General features: G+C 47.9%; 1 protein-coding gene across 10 annotated transcripts in view; it reads right to left on the minus strand.

Moving 5' to 3' along the window:
* COL6A3 (collagen type VI alpha 3 chain) overlaps window positions 1-25,129 on the minus strand; it is a 93,446-nt gene that overhangs the window by 28,845 nt on the left and 39,472 nt on the right. For all 10 annotated transcript variants that reach the window (XM_036858485.1, XM_036858492.1, XM_036858489.1 and 7 more), the window contains 19 exons: window positions 18,863-19,468; window positions 16,882-17,496; window positions 15,049-15,648; window positions 14,069-14,406; window positions 12,871-12,949; window positions 11,733-11,878; window positions 10,303-10,395; window positions 9,737-9,790; window positions 8,544-8,615; window positions 7,362-7,388; window positions 7,227-7,271; window positions 7,054-7,107; window positions 6,537-6,599; window positions 5,858-5,923; window positions 5,369-5,422; window positions 3,122-3,157; window positions 2,462-2,524; window positions 1,903-1,965; window positions 516-578 (listed from right to left, as the gene is read on the minus strand). In XM_036858485.1, the coding sequence (XP_036714380.1) occupies window positions 516-578; window positions 1,903-1,965; window positions 2,462-2,524; window positions 3,122-3,157; window positions 5,369-5,422; window positions 5,858-5,923; window positions 6,537-6,599; window positions 7,054-7,107; window positions 7,227-7,271; window positions 7,362-7,388; window positions 8,544-8,615; window positions 9,737-9,790; window positions 10,303-10,395; window positions 11,733-11,878; window positions 12,871-12,949; window positions 14,069-14,406; window positions 15,049-15,648; window positions 16,882-17,496; window positions 18,863-19,468 (3,137 nt within the window). The remainder of the gene's footprint in view (window positions 1-515; window positions 579-1,902; window positions 1,966-2,461; window positions 2,525-3,121; window positions 3,158-5,368; window positions 5,423-5,857; window positions 5,924-6,536; window positions 6,600-7,053; window positions 7,108-7,226; window positions 7,272-7,361; window positions 7,389-8,543; window positions 8,616-9,736; window positions 9,791-10,302; window positions 10,396-11,732; window positions 11,879-12,870; window positions 12,950-14,068; window positions 14,407-15,048; window positions 15,649-16,881; window positions 17,497-18,862; window positions 19,469-25,129) is intronic.

A 25,129-nucleotide genomic window follows, 5' to 3' on the forward strand; every position in this document is an offset into this window, starting at 1 on the left:
AGACCGGTTATGACGAATAGTCGCTGTTCTCAAGGCTCATAGAAAGGCAGCCTGCACAGAGCAAGCTGCTGTTATCCAAAGCAGCCGGGCTCTGGGACCCTTGGATTAGCTGCATGTGACCAGCGGGGCTGCTGTGCACAGCGTCAATATCCGGAGAATATTCAGCGCAATACGGAAGTGGTCCTAGTGCCGCTCGTGTGCTCCAAGGGCCCTGAGGATGCTGAACTGTCCTCACAAGCCTGGGCGCGAAAAGATACGGCAGTTCAGCAGCGGCTGGCAGTGCTGGTTATGAGAACGCAGGCCAACCCACTGCCCACAGCCCGTGCGTGCCCTCAAGGCGGGGACACTCATCCCACTGGCCCAGCCACTGTCAACAGGGGACGCCTGGTGGAAAAGACCAGAGGGGAGAGGAAGGGATGTGCAAACCAAGCAGCTGGACAGACTGACAAACGAGGGAGCGGTGACATGGTGTCTGGCCAGGCCCCGGCCTGGGGAAACACGGGCTCCAGACAAACCTTTCTTCCCAGGGGCCCGGTTCTGCCACGTTCTCCAGGAGCACCTGCGGTCCCCCCGCTTCCCTGGAGCACGAGGAGAGGAGAGAGTCAGTGAAACGTTCGCCCTCCAAGCCAAAGCGTCCAAAGCCCACCTCCCGCAAGCCCCACCCCACCCCCTGCTGCCCCCGTGTGGAGGTCAGATCCTGCAGCTCTCTGCCACTCTCAGCCCTGGAGACCCCAGTGCAAACGTGCATGGAGATGGCTTGTGCAAACCTAAAATATGAGTGTGACCAGTTTTCACAGGTGTGCACACATCTCAGTAATTAACGTTCACCTCCTAAGTTACCGACTAGGGGACAAACACCCGGATGTATATGGCTTTACCTCCTCTCCCTTTCCACACCTCCACAACGAGCACCTGACTTTACAGGTGTGGAAACCTATACACACTTTCTCATCGAGTGAGTGAATAAGTCAACAAAGGAACATAGCTCTTAAAATGCAGTGCAGCCTACAGAGCCCAGAAATGACCCTGACAGATGCGGCAAATCCAGATGGTGGCAGCTGTTTGTACTGTTAACTATTTGAAGAGCTTCAACTCACCCCTGCACCATCTTAAATTCTTGACTAATCAGAGCTTAAATAAATATTTAAAACAAAATAGGTATTTATCAGATTTCAAGCTTGGGAAGGACTTTCCAAGCAAATAGGGGCTCTCACAAAGTTCCTCCTTCCCCTGTAAAACATTTTTGTGAATTTATGTAGCCTCAGGCCAGTTCATTGCCAGTTTATTAGTCATTACTAATTTCTGTAACAAGTTATAAGATGGCTCCCTGTCCCTGGCAGACCCAAGGGACACCAGAGTATGGGCACCCGGTCCTAGCTCAGCTACACCATGTTTCTGCCCATCATCGATAACAGCCAAGATAGATGTTGATGTTTGCAGTGACAGCGAGTTTAAGGAACACCTTCCATGTCGAACTTGAGGATGGGGAACTCCTTACACAAATACCAAACCACAGGGGCAATTTCCAGGGGCCAAATATGAAATAATACAGAGTAATCTGAGAATTTTGGTCGATTCATCTGATTTCCTGCAGACCCACCCTAAGACTTCTGCAATGAGGCCCCTCCTTCCTTTGCTCACCTCCCAGGTGGCCTGTGTTTGGAAGGGGCAGCATTGGGACTTAGCCCCTGGAGCATCAAGAAAAACGCCCTCTAACTTCCTCAGGGTGAACGAGCCAGTTGCTCTGAGGACTGAGGTTGGCCCCAGGTCTGTGCTGCCAAAGAGTCGGGCTGAGGGGTCTGTCTCCTGTTCCACCCTTCACGAAACATGGAACTCTCAGCCTGCTGGGGCAACATGCTATCCATTTAGCTAAAGAGAGGGGTGGGATCAAGACAGACTTACCCGAGGTCCAGGAATGCCTTGTTCACCGATCAGGCCTGGAGGACCGGTGAGACCAGGAGGACCCTGAAAAAGTCAAATGCCAACGTAAGTGCTGTGTGGAGGTGACACACCATGACCGCCATAATATCCACACAACGGAATATTATTCCACCATGGAAAGGAACAAAACACTGACACCGGCTACGGCACAGATAAACCGCAGAAACATGGTGCTAAGTGAAAAAGCCAGACACAAAACCTATTAAATGATTCCATTCATATGAAAGGTCCAGAATATGCAAATCCACAAAGACAGAAAGGAAATTAGTTGGTTGTCAGGAGCTGGGGGGAGGGGGCGTGACTGCTTAATGGGTACAGGGTCTCCTTTGGGGGACGATGAAAATGTTTTGAAACTAGATAGAGATGATAGTCGTGCAACATTGGGGATGTACTAAACGCCACTTTAAAAGATTAATTTTGTGTTCAATTTTGTAAAAGCAATGGTCACCTCAATTTTTTAAAAATGGCAGGGCATCTGGGAACATGTCACAAGGCACGCAACCACACTGGGGGTACTGACCTGTGCACCTCTGGTCCCCTGCTCTCCCACAGAGCCCTGCTGGCCGGGACCGCCCTTGTTGCCCTTTGAAACAAGAGAAGATGTAGGGAAGGGTCAGCCTTCTGTTCTACAGTCACATCTGCACAAGGGTGCAGGGAGAGAGTCACAGCTGTACCAGGGGTCAGAAGTGAGAGCACCATAACTCCAGGGAGAGACATTCAATACTTGGAGCCACTTTTCACTCTTAGGATCGACTCTCACTCTTCCGTCACCTTTTCCTCAAGATGACTTCATGACATGAAGCTATCTTGGACCCAAACCTGTCTTGCACAGGTGAGAGGACAGAGCCACCAAGACATGTGACTTGCTGATGACCAGGTAAGTGGGCACGTTGCGGGCAAGAGGCCCCCAGGACGCTGCCTCCCCAGTCATCTCCCTTCCCTTCTCCCCTCCCCACTGTCACTTTCATTTCGATAATCATTTCCACCGCCATCATCGTTTTTGCAAGTCTTATAGAAGAGGCTAAATTTAAGGAGATGGTAGAAAAGATGGGAGCTACAAGCTTTGATGGCGAAGGAGAGAGTAATTTTTAATTTGTGGGTGGGGTGGGGACCATCTCCCGAGAGCACACAGTGACTGACATTGTGATGACAGCAAAGAGATGGTGACTTTGAGGCTTACCTTAGCTCCTGCTGGTCCCCTTCGGCCAAAGCCTCCCTGAGGAAGAAATCACACAAATGGTGAAAGGGAGGCAGGGAGGCTGGGGGAGGCCAGGCTCCCTGGGACTTAACCCGCACCTTCACGACACCCACTGGGCCCCAGACACTGTGCCTACCCAGCCCAGAGGAAACTCTCATGAAGGGACACCTTTTCTCCTGCCCTCCCCTCGCCAAAGTTTTTCTTCCACGCTGCCCTTGTCAGTTATCCACATAGAAGTTTTGAGGATGACTTCAGACCTGCCAACCAAAATAAGGACCCCTCGGACTGCACGGCCCCAGACAGTTCCAAGTAAGGAATGTGAAACAGGAATGTCGATCTGTCTATTTTTCTTCCATTTTCCTAACTGGAGGGAGAGGTAAGACATTAATTATAATGGAAGGGAGTCCCAGACTCTCCACACTGTCCCGGCCAAATATAACACACACTCGGTTAAGTAAAGTATTCAGCGTGGGCGTACGTGAACCTAAAAGCCCGGCTGTACTTGGTTTGGGCTCATGACTTGGCAACGTCTTCCCCGATGCTCCAGAAGTGAAACTTAGTTCAAATAAACGTGGGCTCGCTGCTCTTAAGTAATCCATTAGTTCCCACCTCAAGATGGCTTCCTCTTCAGTGGAAAGGTTTGGGGTGGGAAACCATCCTGGATATATCTTTGCAAGGTTAGGGGTTGAATTCTGGAGCCTGTGACACACCAGCCTGTTACAGGCTTGGCCTATCTTCTGCATCCACCCAAGAACCACCTTCTCTGCTCCCAGTGAAAAAGCCCCATGATCTTCTGGGGACACCATTCTGCCCTGATTCACTATAATGGCAGCTTCTTTAATGGAAGACCTTGGCCTCCTTCCAGGGATGACACATGGACAAGAGGGGGAGGGGCGTGGCCAGGCCAGTCTCCACAGAGTAGCAATCTGCCGGCCCCTTCCAAAGGGGACCTCACAGAGTATGACCAGAGGCCACCTGAGCTCAGGCCACATGAGGAGTGAGGTAGCCCAGGGGAAGGATGCCTTTCATCTGGGCGTGAGCCTGGCTTAGTGATGCCCTAAGGGAAGACAGCCCTAACTTGACCCCACTGATTTCAAACCCAAATTGATACCCTGTGCATAGAATTAACACGAACCGTATGCTTGACTGTATTTTAAGTCTCTTCATGGAAACAAGCTTTGGCTCTACTCACGAACTAAGTTGTTCAGCACATCATAACAATGGAGTGTTTTCCTCATGTTTTTTTTTCATTGTAGAAATCAACAGCATTATTCAAAAATAATACTCAAAAGCTTTTAAGATAGCATTTTCAAAATTTAAGTTTTCTTCTGAATTTTAAAAGCAAGGTTATGCCCATAGTGTATCATTTGCCGAGGGGCGAGAGTGTTTCTTTTAAAAGCCCTTGTCAGCGCACACCCTCTGATCGTCAACTACGGATCCTTAACCATGTGACTGCCACGGGGGAAAGGGCTGAGGGGGCCCCGATCTGGCCCCCATCCCCAGCCAGATGCTGAGCAGCGACACCTGTCTCAGGCACCCACCAGCACCCTGAACTAGCTCTGAACTAGCCCTGAGAATTTACAGACGTCCAGACACATCTTCTCCCAGCTAGGAGGTCTGAGCTCTGTGTAACCCTGGGCCCTGGAAGCATTCAAACAGCTCCCCAAAGATCATTCATCTCCCTTTGGCTTCAGCAATTCTTCAACAAGACTCAAAGACGAGGCACGCACTGAGCGGTCTACAGCAGGCATTTCTGAAACGTCTTGAAAAAGCAATTGCGAGATGCAATTCACTAGAAAATTGACTCTGGTTTCACTGCTGGAGTTACAGCAGTACGAGAAAAACAACTATCACACAAAACAAATATACACCTCATCAGCCTCCCCGCCCTTTATCCCCTCACTCCCTCTGTATTTGTGTTTCTGTTTAGATTTTTTTAAACATTCAGTGGGATAAAGCCCGGCCAAATATTTGAAAGCAGCAAAGATATTACTTTTAAAAGTGTCTATTCAGTATGTTCTGGAAGGGGAGGGAAGCAGGCTGGGGGAGCCCAGAGTGAATGATAAGAATGAAAGGTCTGCAGAAGCAGCAACACGTGGGGGACAAGGGTTTCCGAAATCGCCTTAAATTCCCTAAATAAAGTTGCTGAGCAGCTCTGCCCCAAACAGTGTCTAGCAGAGTTAAGTAAATATCACCACGGAGCCCCCGCAAACCCCAAGAGGTACTCACGCTTTTCCCAGGTTCTCCAGGCCCTCCAGACACCCCATCTGCCCCAGGGAGACCCTGTCATGGGAAAGAAAATTAACGTAAGATTCTCGTCTGCAAAGAAGAACTTGTAACTCAAATATCGCACAAGATGCTGGGGAAAAGGAATGGATACACACAGGGCCAGTCGCACACTCTGGGGGTGCCTTAGACCCAGGTGCACTCTGCCCCCCCACAAGGCTTAGGCTTGATGAGCACTTTCTGGAAATATCTATGGGGCACAACTCTGCCGAGAGGAAGCCCCTCTTGGGAGGGACCGTTTCTGTCCCTCTTGGAGACCCCTTTGCGAGCGTGCACGCTGGCTTCCCGGGGCTTGCTGCTCCCAACCTCAGCCTTGTACATCCACAGCCTTAAAGACCACGTCGCGGCCTCCGGGGCTGGCAGTGAACCAGCTTGAGTTTAGTTTCTCGGGCTCTCGGCACAGGGGGAGTCTAGGTACACAGAGTGCTGTACCATGGGGCCGATGTCTCCGGTTTCTCCTTTGGGTCCTCTCTGCTGGCTGTCCTGTCCTGAGTTACCCTGAAAAGAGAACAGGTCCGGGAATAAGCCACGTGTGCAGGGAAAGCCGCTGCTGCTGGATCAGTGACCAGGAAAATATTACTGATGGTTTGAATGCCAGTCACTTTGGCCACATCCGATCCAGATAACGCCCATCCCACCCTGACAGAGCCTGTTGTGGGGTCAGCAATCACTCTGAGCCCCAAACAGGGGGAGCTGGCTCTTGCTCCCCCAGGAGGATGGTGGCCAGGCTGACTCTTGCCTTGTCCCGGTCTGGACCAGAAGAGGCTGTCCCAGCCATGGTCACTTGTTGACAGGCTTTATAGACCCATAAAGCAAGAAAAGCTGCAAACTCTTCCCTTTTCCTAAAGCAAACTTAAAGTGTCCTGAGACCACATTTTAGGGAAACTTCTCAGGTCTTCACGTAAGAGGCTTTGCAAAGACTTATCTTTGCAGCGAGAGAGCAAAGACATCTCCAGCCACCCCAAAATTCTAAGAAAAGGGCAAACCACATATTTTGCCAACATGTTTTAAAGCAATTTCAAGAGTAAAATTCTTCCTTTCAACCCACTTCTCCCCACAAATCCCTTCCCCGGACTCAAGTCTCAAATCGGTGACAAGGATTTCCCCTTACCGGGTCACCTCTGATCCCAACATCTCCTCTTTCTCCTTTGCCTCCTTTGGGTCCTTTGTCACCCTAAATAAAAACCACAAGCAGAGACTGAGAATTAGATGAGTTTCACATATTTATCTCACCCTCAAAATTGTGTTCTTCCAATCACAAATGTTAAAAAGAACAGTGTTTCAGCATTTACCATTTATTCATTTGCCATGAAGGTAAAATTATTTCCAGATACTTCAGGCAACCCACAAGTATTTATTGGGGACCCACTCTGTGCCAGGCGCTGGGGATTTATTTCAACAAAACACACTCAGTCCTTGCCCAATGGGACATACTCTCCAAACAAGAAAATATAATGTAAATATGTCACAGCTGACAAGGGACATAGGAGATGCCAAGGATGCACCCCAGGAGGTCAGGGAAGGCTGCCTGGAGGAAGCGGTCTTAACATACACAAGTAAAAGAAATAATCCCTAAGTGAAATGTTCATAGTTTTTCCATGACAGTAACACTGCAGAAATATACTTACCCTTCTTCCTGGATTCCCTTTCTCTCCAGAAATACCAGGCAATCCTTTGTCTCCCTGCCAAAGACAATGATAAAATGTCATTCCTGGCACAACTTCTACCACAGACTGAGGTGTTAGTCACTGGAATCTTCAGGACCAAAAGCAATTTGCACTTAGAGTGTAAAATCACTTACATCTTCACCGTCAAGACCATCCAGACCAATTTCTCCTAGTTCACCCTGTGAGGGGACAAGACACACAGGTGAGTGTAAAATATGGCAAAACACTGGGAAAGTTTTAAATATAAAAAGAAGAGCAAGCTTAAGTACCTTCTCTCCTGGGAATCCACGAGAGCCCTGAAAGGGAAGGGAAAGAGGAAACATTAGCTCCTTCCCGGAGGCTGAATAGAATAGGCTAGAATAGGCTAAGGGCTCCCCCCTCCCCGTCCCCAACTTAAAAATCAGTGTCTGAGGCTTCCCTCTGGCTCACTGGTTAAGAATCCACCTGCCAATGCAGGGGACACGGGTTCGATCCCTGGTCCAGGAAGATCCCATGTGCCGCAGAGCAACTAAGCCCGTGCACCACAACTACTGAGCCTGAGCTCTAGAGCCTGCAAGCCACAACTACTGAGCCCGTGTGCCACAACTACTGAAGCATGAGCGCCTAGAGCCCGTGCTCTGCAACAAGAGAAGCCACCACAGTGAGAAGCCCGCGCACCACATCGAAGAGCAGCCCCGCAAACCACAACAAGAGAAAAGCCCGCGCGCAGCAGCAAAAACCCAACGCAGCCAAAAATAAAATCAATAAAATAAATTTATATTAAAAAAAAGTCAGTGTCTGAAAATTCACTCACTGTTAGAGATTCGTCTGTTTGGCTAGCTCTCTCTCTATCACGAGGGGATCATAAAACTAACTGGCCTGGACCTGAGCACTTGGGGAGTGTTGGCTCTCCGGGCAGGAGGGCTGGGCCCTGAAGGCCAGGGACAGGGGCTCCAAGGAGGCCCCTTTATAACATTGCAGTGGCCTGTCTCTCAAACTGCAGCAAATTGAGGAGAAAGTTCATCAGCCCTTGACTCCAAGTATTTCACACACAGAACCTTCCAGCACATGAGTCCTTTCCCTCTGTCTCCGCCCCCCTCCACTTCCCTCACTCCTCCCAGGTCCAGGGGCTGAAGCTGCCGGGCACTGGCCTTCTCTCTTCCCTGGCCCACATTCTGTCTGTCCTCATCAGTGTGTCCTGACTGCTTCACATTGCCATACGAAACTGTTTCTCCAACCTCAGGCTCCCTTCTCGGCATGGTGTGCGCTCCTGAACCCGCCACACCCTGGGCTGCCTCTGTGCGAGGCCACTGGCTGCCAGCACTGAGCAGAGAAGCCGGGGCAGGCATCTTGCTTCCCCAGGAGGCACTGGAGAAAGTGTCCCCCTTCTGCACGCGCCACCGACCGCCCTCTCCCCGCTGGGGCCTGGTGCCATGGTCCCCTCCCCACACATGGGGGCCACCGCACTGTACCTTTATGCCTCTCTGCCCGGGGCAGCCCTGGAAACCTTGCGTGCCGTTCACACCAGGTGGGCCGCGCTCACCCTGTCAGGAGAAACAGAGGCATTTTGCAAGTTAGAGCTTCTTGTCACGTGTCTCCACTGAGTAGGGAGCCCTGTGAAAGGCGTGCGTTAGGAAGCGGTCCACTGGCTGGCGGGCTGATGTGCCAGGCGGGGCCTCCAGCATCCCCGCCCGCGGCCCCCGCAGGCCGACCTCTGCACAGGGCCTTGAACCTGCAGTTCCCTCCCCTGGAGGCGGTGGGGTCTGGGAGTGTCTGCAGCACAGAGGGCACTTCCTGGTGGGCGGAGGATAAGCAGGCCTCAGGGTACTGGGTCTGGGTGGAGGCTGGGCCCCGTGGAGAACCCTCAGGCTGGCTCTCCTCGATATGGTCCTGGGCTCCCAGCTCTCCAGTGGGGTCCGGGCCCAGCCCTGACACCCGGCACTGCCGGACGGGACCTTGGTGGCTTCAACTCCTCCCGCTGGGGCCCTCTCTCCCCATCCCAGTGCTGGCCATGGTCCTGGGCTCCCAGCTCTTCTATGGGGTCCAGGCTCAGCCCTGACACCCGGCACTGCCAGATAGGACCTTGGGGGCTTCAACTCCTCCCCCTGGGTCCCTCTCTCCCCATCCCAGGGCTGGGCCTTGTTCTAGTGTCTCAAAAGTTCTCAAACCACTTCTGGGCAGGATTCTGCTTCCCGAAGGCCCTGCTTCAGGCTCTACCCACCCCCAAATGGACCCCTTGGTGACTGATAACCCATTCCGGCAACCGCCCTCTGGGAGGCTGCCCTCAAAGGGCGTCACCGCTAAAATCCTGACTGGGTTTCCCCTGCACCCCCAGCTCCAGCAGCCTCTCATCTCTGCCTGGATGTCTGAATTTGGTAGATGCTGGGTTTGCCATCCTCAGTGGCCCTCTGTCTCAGAAGCCATTTAGTCCCTCCCTCTGAGATGGAACACGTAAGAACCTGCACTTCCTACCCACATTTGTCATCCTCAGACTAGTTTCCGTAGTGTAGAAATCTGAGTCAAGTTGTTACAAAAGTTAGAAAGTAATTTTTTTCTGGTGGAAAAGACTGGAAACAGAACAGATGAAGAACCCCACAATTCAATCCCAACATGTAAAGAACAAGGAGGGAACAAAGATTTAAGGAATAAAACAACTTTTACTTACAGGTCCACCCTCATCACCAGGATAACCTCGGTAGCCATCTTCTCCAGGAATACCCTAGAACAAAGTAAATCGTTTCCTTGGTTAAATGCTGTGGCTTTCTCTGTTTCCTACTTAAGCATCTCTTCACCCCCCCTGCATTTGGTAGAGCGGTGCTTTCGGTGTCCCTGGAACGTGACAGTTTCCTACTCATTATTTCAGTGCAATTGTTCTATCAGGATCTTTAAGGCTCTTGATCTACCAAGAAATCCTGTGCATTTCCTATAACTTAGAGGCAAATGTGAAGAATCCCTGCTGGCCGTCCTAGAGAGGCTGCCAGTCAATGATGCCACTGGTCTTAACATAATTTTATAAAATGAAGAACCAACGCATAAAAGAACCCAGTGGAAAGGGAGGAGGGAGCAGACACAGGGACAGGGTCTGCCCCTCAGATCTGTCCTACAGCACAGCTAGTTCCTTCTCCTCCCTTTTCCATCTCCCCACCATCATAGCAGAGAAATTCCCCAGCCAAAGTAATGACAGCTCTGAAATCTAGTCTCAGGTGTAAGAAAAGGGTAAAACCACCATACCTTTGGCCCAATGCTGCCAATGGGCCCTCGGTCTCCTCTTTGTCCAGAACATTTGCAAGGAACCCCACAGCAGGCTTTCTCGGCAATGTTGTCCTACCAAGACAAAAAACGAAGCTTAGATCTCAATAAATACCTAGAAAAAAGGCATAAGTGTGCCGTCTGAGGACTGTGGCATCCACAGCAAGAGATAAAGTCACCTCCTATGGCACTCTCTTGAAGGCTTAGCCATTGGTGGGTAGTAGGGTGTCACAAATGGACTCTGAAGAGCCACCAAAGATAATGCGTCTTATTCACGATGTCACCTCTGGCTGGGCCTTATTTCTAGAAGTTTCCAACATAGATATTCAAGCTTCAGATATTAAGTATAGCTTACATATTTTTAAGCTTCAGAAGGCAAAACCTGACAAACCGTTGCAGATGGCCAGGATGGAAGGTGGTTTCAGAGCAGAGACCATATGCCCTTCCCCAGAACCCTGGTCAGAGTCACGGAACACGGCGCCAGCCTGGAGGAGGCCTGGGAGCAGCTGTGGGGCGGGATCCCTGCCTCTGAGCCACAAGCACCGCACCGCCCGTCACCAATGACTCCAGCGCCCATCAGACACCCTGGACATTCCCTCCCATCCCAGCCCCTGGCCTTATACGGGAAAGCGCACACCCAAAGTACATTTCCACCCGCTAAACTCATGATGGTCAATGCCTTTTCTTGCTGTGAATTTCCTAGAGTTTTCACTTTCTCCCATGTCCTAGGTTTGTCAATTAACTCAACTTCCTTACACTCAATAAAAAAATCCGAATTGCAGCCCTGGGAAGAAGGTCGGAGGGCAGGAAGGAGTCAGCTTGTCCCATAGGGCACCGCTGCCTCCGCCAAAGAACCTCTGAGTTGAACACTCAGCCCCCTCATGTCCCCAAAGCCCCCAGCCTCACCCCCAAACCCAGGCATTAACCCCACCTGCTGAGAGGCTGAACCCAAGAGGATTAGGAAGCCTCATGGGGTGCCCTCATTTGCTCCAAAGGAAACTAGAAGAGAAGGCAATGGAAGCCCATTTCCACCCAGAAATAGTCTTTCATTTCCTGCATATTCTTGTTTTCCCTGTTTCCTGTTTACAGAGGGAAGGGTCAATCTCAATGTTATGGCTTCTCAACAGTCTTATAAATGAAAAGAAGTCTCATTAAAGGGAGCAGAGGAAACTCTAAGGCGACAGCTACCTCGACACCCATGCCCGGGTGGCCGTCTTTCCAGTTCTCAGATAGCTCTGTTTCCGTGACTCATGTTATGGCAATAAAGTAGGTCCCAAGTAAATTACATGAATTAAATTGCCCACCCAGTGGTCTCTCCTCCATTTGCCTGGTGATAGCGGACTGCGTTATCCTGAGATGCCCAATATTGCGCTATCTAAACCAGTTTGTGTGTAGATACATAAAACACTCACAAGTTGCTCCGCTAGTTCATAGTCTAGGTCCAGCAAGTTCAGTCTCAGGGGCCGGTTGTACATGAATCCTCGCCCAAACTCCAGTTGCATCAGCTGCTCCAAGTTGGCGACACGTTCAAGGCCCACCAAGATCAGAGCTCGGACGCCTGGGGGCACAGGTACACTTAAGAAGCCTCACCTACGCATTCAAGAGCCACAGCACTTTTCCTCCTGACTCTCTTTTATTTTTTAAAGAAAACTTCAGTATAAAATTTGGCCTTTAACTGAAACATGCTTAATCACACTAATTAGCTGCTCCGAAGAGTTGGAATACTGGAACTCTGGACTCCTCTGAGCAATTGTTTCTGATCTGTCAGTAAGTAAATGGATTAATGTAACTCTAGGAAACGACACCATGAAGTTTATTCATACATAAGTTCTCAAGCTCTGGTCTTACGTAACACAGGTATCCTGTAGGAAGAATTGAAATCCCACATCTCCAAAATCAGATGATAGCAGGTCTCATCTCCATTGCTCTGGAAAAGCAAGCTAATAAATAGAACATTCCTATGATAAATTATGCTTCAACAAATTCTTCTTAAACCTCTAGTGTTAGCATCCACTTTTTTGATAGCCAGTGCTACCAAATTCCAAAGCAGTTGAACAGTCAAATAGTACACCTGATAACAGGTATCCTTGCAAACCAGTCACCTTAAATTTCCAAATTTTATGTGAAAGTGTATCTTTTCTTAACATTGGAGTATTTTTGAGCTGTGATAACAGCAAACGGAAAATACAGCAAGATTTTTTGCTATAAAATTAATTCCTAGCTTATATAATACAGCCCAATGAATCAAAACTTCACGTTCTTTTACAAAAGCATCATGCTTTCTAGATGTTCTACCACAGGAATGAGCCTGAGACCCCATGGGGTCTGTGCCAGGACTTGGTAATAGAGCTGTCTGTGTAAGTATGGGATCCTTGCTGCCCCATCCTGTAGCCCCAGGCAGGCGACAGAGGACCAAAATGCTGGGATGAGGTATCCTCCAAGAGAAGCCGCTCTCCCAGAGGGTCCCTTAGTGGAGTCGTTTCTCTCCAGCCCAGCAGTGCGCCTGCCTCCCCCAGGTTTACTTCTCCCATAGAAAGCCCCAGAACCCACCTTCTTGTCGGAGTTCCTCTGACGCTCTTTGTAACTCAGCCAGACCTCCATCCACCCCATCAGTAAAATGAATGACCACCTGAAGATAAAAGATACGTCAAGCGCCAGCCAAAAGTAAAAGAAACATCACAGACCCTTGAGAGAAGGGTTAGCCAGTCCAAAGCCTCCACCTTACAGCAGAGGAAACTGGGGGCCAAGGTTGAGAAACAATCACCCCATGTTCACAGTTCCTTGATACTGTGCAATAAATGAGGTATAAAATAAATGGGTATAGGGTAGGACTTGATTTATTAAAAAGCACAATCAACAATGGAAATAAAAAGTTTATCTCATTCTCTTATTTAGGGGATGTAGTTTCTAGAAATCATGCGTATGTGTATGCGTGTGCATGCGTGCGTGTGTGTTTGTGTGCCCGTGCTATAGGCTCCAAAATTCATATTTTGAAGTCCTAACCCTCAGTGCCTCAGAGTGTGACCATGTTTGGCAAAAGGACTTTTAAAGAGGCAATTAAGTTAACTGAGGTCATTAGAGTGGGTCCTCATCCAATACGACTGGTGTCCTTCTAAGACGAGGCGATTAGGACACAGACACACACAGAGGTAAAACCACATGCAGACAGAAGGAGAAGACGCCATTTCCAAGCCAAGTTGAGAGACCTCCAAAAAAACAACCCTGACACCGCTCTGATCTCAGACTTCCAGCCTCCAGGACTGTGAGAGAATAAATTCCTGTTGTTTAAGCCACCCAACCTGTGGAACTTTGTTATGGCAGTCCTAGCAAACTGATTGTGTGTGTGTGTGTGTGTGTGTGTGTGTGTGTGTGTGTGTGTGTGTGTGTGTTTGTATGAACCAATACAGAGAAAGAGAGAGAGAAAAGTAAATACAAATAGAGAACATAATGCATTTAATGGGCAGGACTATGATTAAACATGAATTACCCACAAATTCAATGCATTCAAGCTTAATTACTGATTTCCAAGATTTTTTTTAGAGCTTTAGTAAAACTAGAAGAAGATATCCCATTTCAGCCCAGTTGATAATAAAGGACTCTTACATATAGGCACAACCAACCCCATCAAACATGAAGAGCATCTATAGGAGAACAGTTTGGGGAGGGGGCTTCCAGGCATCAAGGTTTGCCCCTGCCCAGTAAAACCCAGAGATGGCACAGGAAGCGGAAACGAGGCAGCCGTCCTCACCTTCACACTGTCTGGCGAGGCCTGCCGGAACTTGTTCTGGTAGAGCTTCAGCGTGTCCGCAGTGAGGACGTAGGGGTGCTCGGTGCGCATGTTCTGGAACTTCTCAAACAGCTCTGGCTGGTACTCAGCGAAGTCAAAGGCCTCCACGGGGCCTGAGGGCGTGTTGGCCACCACGGACACCCGCACCGTGGGCAGCTGGCTGCCGCTGCAGCTGATTCTTTGCATCTGGCTGATTCTATTCAGGATGGTGTCCATCTTGGACTCAAAGCCCCTCTGAGCCACAAATACGTTCTGATCTCTTGAACCATCAAAGCCCAGAATCACATCCAGGTTACAGACTGTAAAGGGAAAAGCAGGCCATGAGCTCGAAGTCGAGCTGCCGAGATGTGTTCAACCTACAGGCACAGCTCGGGACGTGGACCAGGACACCACACTCAAGTGCAAAATGGGACCTTCTGTGTATGAGCGCTGAGAAGCAATTACCTCTGCCTCTCTCACTGGGAAAACTCATGCTGACTCTTAGGAGCCAAAATTGTTGGCCATTCAGTATGTTTGCTTTGCTGATATTCATCAACTTTGGCATGGTATACAGTCAGTGTCTATCTAAATGCATCCCGAGTTTGTGCTTTAGACTAAACACACTTGAGAACGCAAACACTCTGATCTCAAATAATTGATCTAATAAACCTACAAACAGAAACAGGCATCAATCAGTCTGAATTATTTAGGGGATTAAAGAGTAGGGGGTGGGGAGTAAATGTGGTAAGAGCAAGAAAAGAGAGACATCCACTCCTATCCTGGAACCACATCCGATCACAGTAGTAGGTGACAACCAGGACCCAACCCACGTGGATGTCAGTCAATGCCTGACACACCAGATGCTATAGGAGCCCAGAGGCCAGCGCTGGGGATCTGGGTAACCAGGTAACTCACCAACATCGACAGGACATGGTTGAAAATATGCACCTAAAGGGCATTACCTTTGGAAACATCAGGCACACCAGGACATAAGGTTTCATGCATCGCGTCATGCAGAGTTTCCAAAACCTGCTCGCTCAATTCCGACAGCTCCTGGACGTTCCCCACTCGGAACGCCGTGGCACTGTTGGACGCGACCTTCCCAACCTCCTCTGAGTCGATGTTCCTCACGCCCACCGCGAACACTTTGACGCCTCTCTGGGTGAGTGCCAGGCTCGCGTCCTGGGCATCCTCCACCGACCTTCCTCCGGTGATCACAAAGGCGATCTGCGGGACTCTCTGATCCAGGCGGCTGCCTGCCTCTGGCACGAAGTGATTCAGCCGCAGGTGCTCCAGGCCCACCTTGGTGTTTGCGTGCCTCCCCCCTTTGTAGACCACCTTGTTGATGGCATCGATAATCTGCTCCTTGGTGGAAAAGTCCTTCAGGAAGAATTCGTCAGTGGGGTCAGAGTTGTACTGGACCAGCCCCACTTGGATGGAATCTCCCCCTTCATAAACCGTGTCCACAATTTCAGACACGAAACGGAGCACTTCCTGGAAACTGTCCCTCCGGAAATTGATGGAACCATCCAACAGGAACACGATGTCTGCTTTCTTTTTCTCTAAAGATGATTACAATGAAAAAAAAAAAGAGAAATTTGGTTTTTATATCCAGAACAAAAACACAAAATGTAAAATGATTAAAATAAGGCATTCCTGTAATTCATTCACAGTGGACACCTTGGGCTCTATTCCATGCCTCTAGAGTTCCTGAATTCACAGTCCTCAAAACATGTTTAGGTGATAAATGATAAATCACCTAAACAAAAGGAAAGGAGATGTGAAAACTCAGCGGAACTGAGTCCCAGTTGTCCCATGCAAAATGAGATTATGCCATGGATTCAACAGTCCGTGATATGAGGGGTTTTAGGAAATGCCACTACACACTTTCCTCCTGGTCAAAAATAAATGATAGTGTCTGGAAGGAGTTGGGGGAGGTGTGCTAGAGGCAGGGAAAGGGAGGGCTGGGAGAAACAGGTTGGAAAATGGGAAGCAGACTCCGTGCACCTTTGGAGGATCACCAGCCAGCATGCCGAGAGCTTTGTTGGAGCCTGTGAAACTCAATGACATTGGAGAAAATTCCCTAATTCCAATCAAGGGATCAAGCCTGGAGTAGAGAGAAGGGGAATCCAGAGCAGTGTGAGATGTTCCACCACCAGCACAGAAGGAAGATGTGAAAGAGCTAAGTGGAGTGCAGATGCCCCATGGAAAACCAACCCTAATCATTTGCTCCAGATGTCTGAGGGGCTATCACCTGGGGTAGGAGCGAAGAAAGACGTGGGCTGGTGGAGGGACTCAGTTCGCTCTTGGCAGCCCCAAAGGTCAGACCCAGGAGCATGAGGTCAAAGCTACAGGCGGACAGCTCTAAATTCCCGGTGATACCAGTCCAAAGAAAGAGGGTTGAGTGGACCATGACCCCACCTAGGAGAGAGGCTGACTTCCAGTCATGTTCGGAGGGGTGTGGATTGAACAACTTCAAAGATGCCATTTTATTCTGAGAGCCAATGAGTCTGTGGCTAACCCTCAATGCACTTTTATAGAACCTTTCAATGGGGCTACGATTAGCCTCATGGAAACTCATGGAAGAATCAATGACCATATGCTTTCTGAGATGCGTTTCCTTCTATTCCTCCTACAATTTCAACTGAATTATTTTTCCCGTATTTAGTTTCTAATCGTATGGCAGCCACAACCCTGAGAGAAGAAAACTATTAAAATGAATGCTAATTGCTCTTTTTCAATTAAAAAAAATAATTGGTGCCCCGCTCTGTAGTCATGGGTCCCACAGCTCATACCTGGCCGTGAGGGAGAGGGCGTGTCCACTCCCGGAGGTGCAGGGGTGACCTTGGAGGGTCCAAAGGAGTTCATGACCCTTTCTTCTATGTTGGGGAGCTCTCTGAACTCCCGAACCGTGAAGACTAGTCTGGAGTCGTTGGTGATGGCCTGCAGCTCCATTCTGTCAATGTTTCGGTCTCCTATCCCTAAACTCACAATCCCCGAGGAGCTTATCACCTGGGAATACCTGGTAACATCGTCCTGGGATTTGCCACCCAGAAACAGAACCAGGTGTTGGGGCACCCCGTCTTCTATCCGGCTCCCGGCAGACTTGACAAAGAAATTCCTTGCCACGAATTCCAGAGCTTTGCCAGTGTTCAGCGGAGACCCCCCTTTGAACCTCAGGCGACGTATGGCATCCAGCACACTGGCCTGGGATTTATAGGTCTTCAGGTAAAACTCTGGGAAGACATCATTGCTGAACTGCACGACCCCAATTCTCACTTTATTAGGGCCAATGTTAAGTCTCCGCACGATCCTGCTAACAAAGTCCCGGATGTGTGCAATGCCGTCCGGCTTCACGCTGTCAGAGCTGTCGATTAGGAAGACGATGTCTGCAGCCTCACTCTCCACGGCTGTGGATGAAAAGGAAAAAAGAAAACTCAGTACAAGACTGGCACTCATCTGGTTTCGTTTCTGAATTTTGCTCTATGTTGCACCATAACATCAATTAACATGAAAATTATAAGCCAATGTGCATGTGTTTATCTCTTGGGCTTTTTTTAATCAATCATTACAAATTGGGCCTTTTGCATCAAAACAATTTCTGCTTCTTGAAATATTTTAAGTTCTCCAAAACTTTCTCTTTCTGAGTTTATTCGATTTTAATTTTGGCTTTGGGGTCTGGGTTACAACTCATTTCAAAAATATAAACAGCACTTAGAAACGAATCCTGGGTTACCATAATCTATGAATCATGAACTGTTACTACCAGAAGGGATTGAGATCACCAGGATCAACATCTTTGTTGTGCAAGAAAAGAGAGATAGCTGAGGACAAAGGCCCTCACTTCATCCAAGGCCACCACTTAGCTAGTGACAGCCCGGAGAATCCCAACTCGCTCCAGCAGGCCACACCATCGTTCCTGGTGTTTGATTCATAGTATTTCTTTTTCTCACATATCTCTAGCATTTATACAAAGTTTTTATTTTCACTATTATGCCCCTATTTTCTTTGCATGAATCCATTTTTAACTATAAAATTAATCAAAAGTCCTAGGAAAGATGAACAATGGCTTCCTATTAATTAGAATTCTAGGTACTTCTTGGATGCCATTTATTAAATAGCTCATATCTTGCCTCTCAACAAATTCAACATTTGCCTCATAAATCACTGGCTACTTATAGTGGAAACATAGCACAGCAAAAGCTGAGCAGGTCATGGAATTGAACCATTTATCTTGAGAAAGAGAAAAGCTGGCCAGGCACACACAGCCAGGACTTGGATTCTCCAGTGGCACATAAAAGATTTCACAGAACATCAGTATCAGAGACAGCCACGCCCTGATCATATCTGAACACTGACAAGAAGAAAACAAAAATCACCAGACACTCCTCATCCTGGATCATAGACGTGACCACTGCTTCTGTATCAATTTCAGCTTTAGCCGTGAGCTTTGGTAAGATATCCAATCATAAAATTACTCCTTCTCGACAGCATTCGATCCGGGGCAAAGTCCCATTTCCTCAAGCCTTCCACAAAATCATCTATGATAAGTTCAAATCCTATCATAAGCCCTTCCTAACACCCTCTGGCTGAGATGCCCTGTGGTTCACCAGCGTGTGTGTCCTTCCTCCCTGCCACAAGCAATAGACCCAACTTGTTCAATCTCAGGTGTCCCGTTATTTTAATTTTACCTGTGAGCACCATGGCCTTAGAGCCTGTCATTTTTTATATTTTTTTGAGAAGACACAACAAAGAACAAGAAACGCCCAGTCTTACCTGGAGGAGGGTAGCGCGTGCTGGCCAGGAGCTGCTGAACCTGCTCGGAGGTTAGGGTTGTGATGGGTGTCAGCAGTTTCTGCTCCAGGCTGGGCAGCTCCCGGAAGGTACTCACTGAGAACACGTATTCAGGGCTCAGGGAGATCTTCACCAACTGCTCCTGGTCTGCGCTCCTTGCGATTATAAGTGGCGCCACGCCAAACTGCTTGAGCTCTGCTGCCGATTCATCTACCTCATCATCAGACTTCCCGGAAGAAATGAGGACCAAGAACTGAGGGACACCCTCTTCAATCCGGCTCCCCAGAGGCCTCTTGAAGATATTCCTTGACACGTACTCCAGGGCGCCCCCAATGTTGATCTGCCTCCCGCCTTTGGGCCGCAGCCGCCTCACCGCGTTCTGCACCTCGTCTTTGCTGGAGTGGGCGTTCAGCAGGAACTCCACCCTGGGGTCCTCGCTGAACTGGATGACCGCCACCCGGGTCATGTCGAAGCCCACATCCAGGTAGTCAACCAGCCTCTCGATGAGGGTACGGATGTACTGAAACTCGGGGCTGGCGCTTTGGGACCCATCGATGAGAAAGACCACATCCCTCTTGCCGCCGACACCTGTGAATCAAATGTTATCATAGGGCTTCAGCTTCATGGACACCAAATTCTTAGTGTTAATGAACAGCCTCCCAATTTGTCACAGAATTGCCACCTGACCGGTAAGGTATCCTAATTCAGACTATTTGAGTTAGAATACCAGTCCCAGGAGAGAGTCCTGGGCATTTCAGTGATTACAAGTCAGAGAGAAGAGGAGGAACCAGCAAAGGGCAAGGAAAAGTAAGTCAGCAGGAGGAAGAACCTAGACACACAGGAGCCAGGTCTAGACCGAGTGGGGATGGGGTTTCGGGAAGGAGGGGATCGAACCTGTGACAGATGACACTCATAGGTCAAGTGGGACAGTGCCCGACAACTGACTACTGGGATTTGCCAGATGGAGGGACCTTGACCAGAGCACTTTCTGTGGAGCAGGGAGAGCAAACAACAGGTTAGGGTGTGTTCAGAGAAGAATTGTAGACAGCAACACTTTATAAAGGAGCCTGGAGCACTCCTGCAGGGGGGAGCAGGGCATCCAGGGAGAGTTTTTACGAGAAAAGAAAAAGCATTGCGTTTGTATCGTGAAAGGAATCACCCAGTACGTCAGAGAACTGATGATGCAGGAGAGAGAAGGAGAGTTGCAGGTGACACCCTTGAGTAGGGAAGCGGTGAGGCTGCCCAGGGAAGCAGGGACACTTCATCCAAGTAACAGGAGGGAAGCCGAGACATGGACACTGATGCTGGGACAGACTGAGTATGGCTTCTGGAAGTTCTTTTTCGATTTACTTATATTTTCTCAGTGAAATGGGAATCAAGATCACCAGCTCAGAGTAAGCTGAGGGAGGAGAAGTGTAGAAGAAGCAGGAGAAGGAGAAGGTAGAAAACAGTCATCTTGAAGAGTGGGAGAGCCGATGGACCAGGAGTTGTACGGTTGTAGAAACATAGGCTTGTGTATAAGTAAGCTGCACACACACGATGACAACATTTCCAAAGTGCCTTCTTGGGAGTACCAATGCACCGTAAAAAAGATGGAGGGGATGAGAGGGGCAAGATGGCGGAAGAGTAAGACGCGGAGATCACCTTCCTTCCCACAGATACAGTAGAAATACATCTACACGTGGAACTGCTCCTACAGAACACCCACTGAACGCTGGCAGAAGATGTCAGACCTCCCAAAAGGCAAGAAAATCCCCACGTACTTGGGTAGGGCAAAAGAAAAAAGAAATAACAGAGACAAAAGAATAGGGACGGAACCCGCACCAGTGGGAGGGAGCCGTGAAGGAGGAAAGGTGTCCACACACTAGGAGCCCCTTCGTGGGCGGAGACTGTGGGTGGCGGAGGAGGAAGCTTTGGAGCCACGGAGGAGAGCGCAGCCACAGGGGTGCGGAGGGCACAGCGGAGAGATTCCCGCACGGAGGCTCAGTGCTGAGCAGCACTCACCAGCCCGAGAGGCTCGTCTGCTCCCCCGCCGGGGCGGGCGGGGCTGGGAGCTGAGGCTCGGGCTTTGGTCGGATCGCAGGGAGAGGACTGGGGTTGGCAGCGTGAACACAGCCTGAAGGGACTAGTGTGCCACAGCTACCCGGGAGGGAGTCCGGGAAAAAGTCTGCAGCTGCCGAAGAGGCAAGAGACCACTGTTTCAGGGTGCGCGAGGAGAGGGGATTCAGAGCGCCGCCTAAACGAGCTCCAGAGAAGGGCGCGAGCCGCGGCGATCAGCGCGGACCCCAGAGACGGGCGTGAGACGCTGGGGCTGCTGCTGCCGCCACCAAGAAGCCTGTGTGCGAGCACAGGTCACTCTCCACACCGCCCCTCCCGGGAGCCGGTGCAGCCCGGCATGGCCAGGGTCCCGTGATCCGGGGACAACTTCCCCGGGAGAACGCACGGCGCGCCTCGGGCTGGTGCAACGTCACGACGCCTCTGACGCCGCAGGCTCGCCCCGCCTCCTCCGTACCGCTCCCTCCCCCCGGCCTGAGTGAGCCAGAGCCCCCGAAGCAGCTGCTCCTTTAACCCCGTTCTGTCTGAGCAAAGAACAGATGCCCTCAGGCGACCTACACGCAGAGGCGGGTCCAAATCCAAAGCTGAACCCCGGGAGCTATACGAACAAAGAAGAGAAAGGGAAATCTCTCCCAGCAGCCTCAGGGGCAGCGGATTAAAGCTCCACAAACAACTTGATGTTCCTGCATCTGTTGAATACCTGAATAGACAACGAATCATCCCAAATTCAAGAGGTGGACTTTGGGACCAGGATATATTAATTTTTCCCCTTTTTCTTTTTTTGTGAGTGTATATGTGTATGCTTCTTGGTGAGATTTTGTCTGTATAGCTTTGCTTTCACCATTAGTCCTAGGGTTAGGGCCGTCCGTTTTTTTTTTGTTTTTTTTTTTACTTAAAAAAAATTTTTTTTTCCTAATAAATGTTTTCTTAATAATTTTTTCCTTATTTTCTATTTTTAGAAATTAAAAAAAATTTTTAATAAGTTTTTTCATATTTTTTATTTTAAAAAATTAAAACTTTTTTCTTAATAAATTTTTTTCTTAATAATTGTTTTTCTTATTTTTTATTATAAAAAATTAATAAATCTATTTTTTAAAATTAAAAAAATTTTTTCTGAATACATTTACTCTTAATAATTTTTTTTCTTATTTTTTATTATAATAGCATTATTTTATTTTATTTTATCCTCTTTCTTTCTTTCTTTCTATTTTTTTCTCCCTTATATTCTGAGCTGTGTGGATGAAAGGCTCTTGGTGCTCCAGCCAGGCATCAGGGCTGTGCCTCTGAGGTGGGAGAGCCAACTTCAGGACACTGGTCCACAAGAGACCTCCAAGCTCCACATAATACCAAACGGCGAAAATCTCTCAGAGGTCTCCATCTCAACATCAAGACCCAGCTTCACTCAACGACCAGCAAGCTACAGTGCTGGACACCCTATGCCAAACAACTAGCAAGACAGGAACACAGCCCCATCCATTAGCAGAGAGGCTGCCTAAAATCATAATAAGGCCACAGACACCCCAAAACACACCACCAGACGTGGACGTGCCCACCAGAAAGACAAGATCCAACCTCATCCACCAGAACACAGGCACTAGTCCCCTCCACCAGGAAGCCTACACAACCCACTGAACCAACCTTAGCCACTGGGGACAGATACCAAAAACAACGGGAACTACGAACCTGCAGCCTGTGAAAAGGAGACCCCAAACACAGTAAGATAAGCAAAATGAGAAGACAAAAAAACACACAGCAGGTGAAGGAGCAGGGTCAAAACACACCAGACCTAACAAATGAAGAGGAAATAGGCAGTCTACCTGAAAAAGAATTCAGAATAATGATAGTAAGGATGACCCAAAATCTTGGAAATAGAATAGACAAAATTCAAGAAACATTTAACAGGGATGTAGAAGAACTAAAGAGGAACCAAGCAACAATGAAAAACACAATAAATGAAATTAAAAATACTCTAGACGGGATCAATAGCAGAATAACTGAGGCAGAAGAACGGATAAGTGACCTGGAAGATAAAATAGTGGAAATAACTACTGCAGAGCAGAATAAAGAAAAAAGAATGAAAAGAATTGAGGACAGTCTCAGAGACCTCTGGGATGACATTAAACGCACCAACATTCGAATTATAGGGGTCCCAGAGGAAGAAGAGAAAAAGAAAGGGACTGAGAAAATATTAGAAGAGATTACAGTTGAAAACTTCCCTAATATGGGAAAGGAAATAGTTAATCAAGTCCTGGAAGCACAGAGAGTCCCATACAGGATAAATCCAAGGATAAACACGCCAAGACACATATTAATCAAACTATCAAAAATTAAATATAAAGAAAACATATTAAAAGCAGCAAGGGAAAAACAACAAATAACACACAAGGGAATCCCCATAAGGTTAACAGCTGATCTTTCAGCAGAAACTCTGCAAGCCAGAAGGGAGTGGCAGGATATACTTAAAGTCATGAAGGAGAAAAACCTACAACCAAGGTTACTCTACCCAGCAAGGATCTCATTCAGATTTGATGGAGAAATTAAAACCTTTACAGACTAGCAAAAGCTGAGAGAGTTCAGCACCACCAAACCAGCTTTACAACAAATGCTAAAGGAACTTCTCTAGGCAGGAAACACAAGAGAAGGAAAAGACCTACAATAACAAACACAAAACAATTAAGAAAATGGTAATAGGAACATACATATCTATAATTACCTTAAATGTAGATAGATTAAATGCTCCAACCAAAAGACATAGACTTGCTGAATGGATACAAAAACAAGACCCATATATATGCTGTCTACAAGAGACCCACTTCAGACCTAGAGACACATACAGACTGAAAGTGAGGGGATGGAAAAAGATATTCCATGCAAATGGAAATCAAAAGAAGGCTGGAGTAGCAATTCTCATATCAGACAAAATAGACTTTAAAATAAAGACTATTACAAGAGACAAAGAAGGACACTATATAATGATCAAGGGATCGATCCAAGAGGAAGGTATAACAATTGTAAATATTTATGCACCCAACATAGGAGCACCTCAATACATAAGGCAAATACTAACAGCCATAAAAGGGGAAATTGACAGTAACACAATCATAGTAGGGGACTTTAACACCCCACTTTCACCAATGGACAGATCATCCAAAATGAAAATAAATAAGGAAACACAAGCTTTAAATGATACATTAAACAAGATGGACTTAATTGATATTTATAGGACATTCCACCCAAAAACAACAGAATACACATTTTTCTCAAGTGCTCATGGAACATTCTCCAGGATAGATCATATCTTGGGTCACAAATCAAGCCTTGGTAAATTTAAGAAAATTGAAATCGTATCAAGTATCTTTTCCGACCACAACGCTATGAGACTAGATATCAATTACAGGAAAAGATCTGTAAAAAATACAAACACATGGAGGCTACACAATACACTACTTAATAACGAAGTGATCACTGAAGAAATCAAAGGGAAAATCAAAAAATACCTAGAAACAAATGACAATGGAGACACGACGACCCAAAACCTATGGGATGCAGCAAAAGCAGTTCTAAGAGGGAAGTTTATAGCAATACAATCCTACATCAAGAAACAGGAAACATCTCGAATAAACAACCTAACCTTGCACCTAAAGCAATTAGAGAAAGAAGAGCAAAAAAACCCCAAAGCTAGCAGAAGGAAAGAAATCATAAAGATCAGATCAGAAATAAATGAAAAAGAAATGAAGGAAACAATAGCAAAAATCAATGAAACTAAAAGCTGGTTCTTCGAGAAGATAAACAAAATTGATAAACCATTAGCCAGACTCATCAAGAGAAAAAGGGAGAAGACTCAAATCAATAGAATTAGAAATGAAAAAGGAGAAGTAACCACTGACACTGCAGAAATACAAACGATCATGAGAGATTACTACAAGCAACTCTATGCCAATAAAATGGACAACTTGGAAGAAATGGACAGATTCTTAGAAATGCACAACCTACCGAGACTGAACCAGGGAGAAATAGAAAATATGAACAGACAAATCACAAGCACTGAAATTGAAACTGTGATTAAAAATCTTCCAACAAACAAAAGCCCAGGACCAGATGGCTTCACTGGCGAATTCTATCAAACATTTAGAGAAGAGCTAACACCTATCCTTCTCAAACTCTTCCAAAATATTGCAGAGGGAGGAGCACTCC

Source organism: Balaenoptera musculus, chromosome 7 (genome assembly GCF_009873245.2).
Source record: "Balaenoptera musculus isolate JJ_BM4_2016_0621 chromosome 7, mBalMus1.pri.v3, whole genome shotgun sequence".
NCBI classification, from domain to species: domain Eukaryota; kingdom Metazoa; phylum Chordata; class Mammalia; order Artiodactyla; family Balaenopteridae; genus Balaenoptera; species Balaenoptera musculus.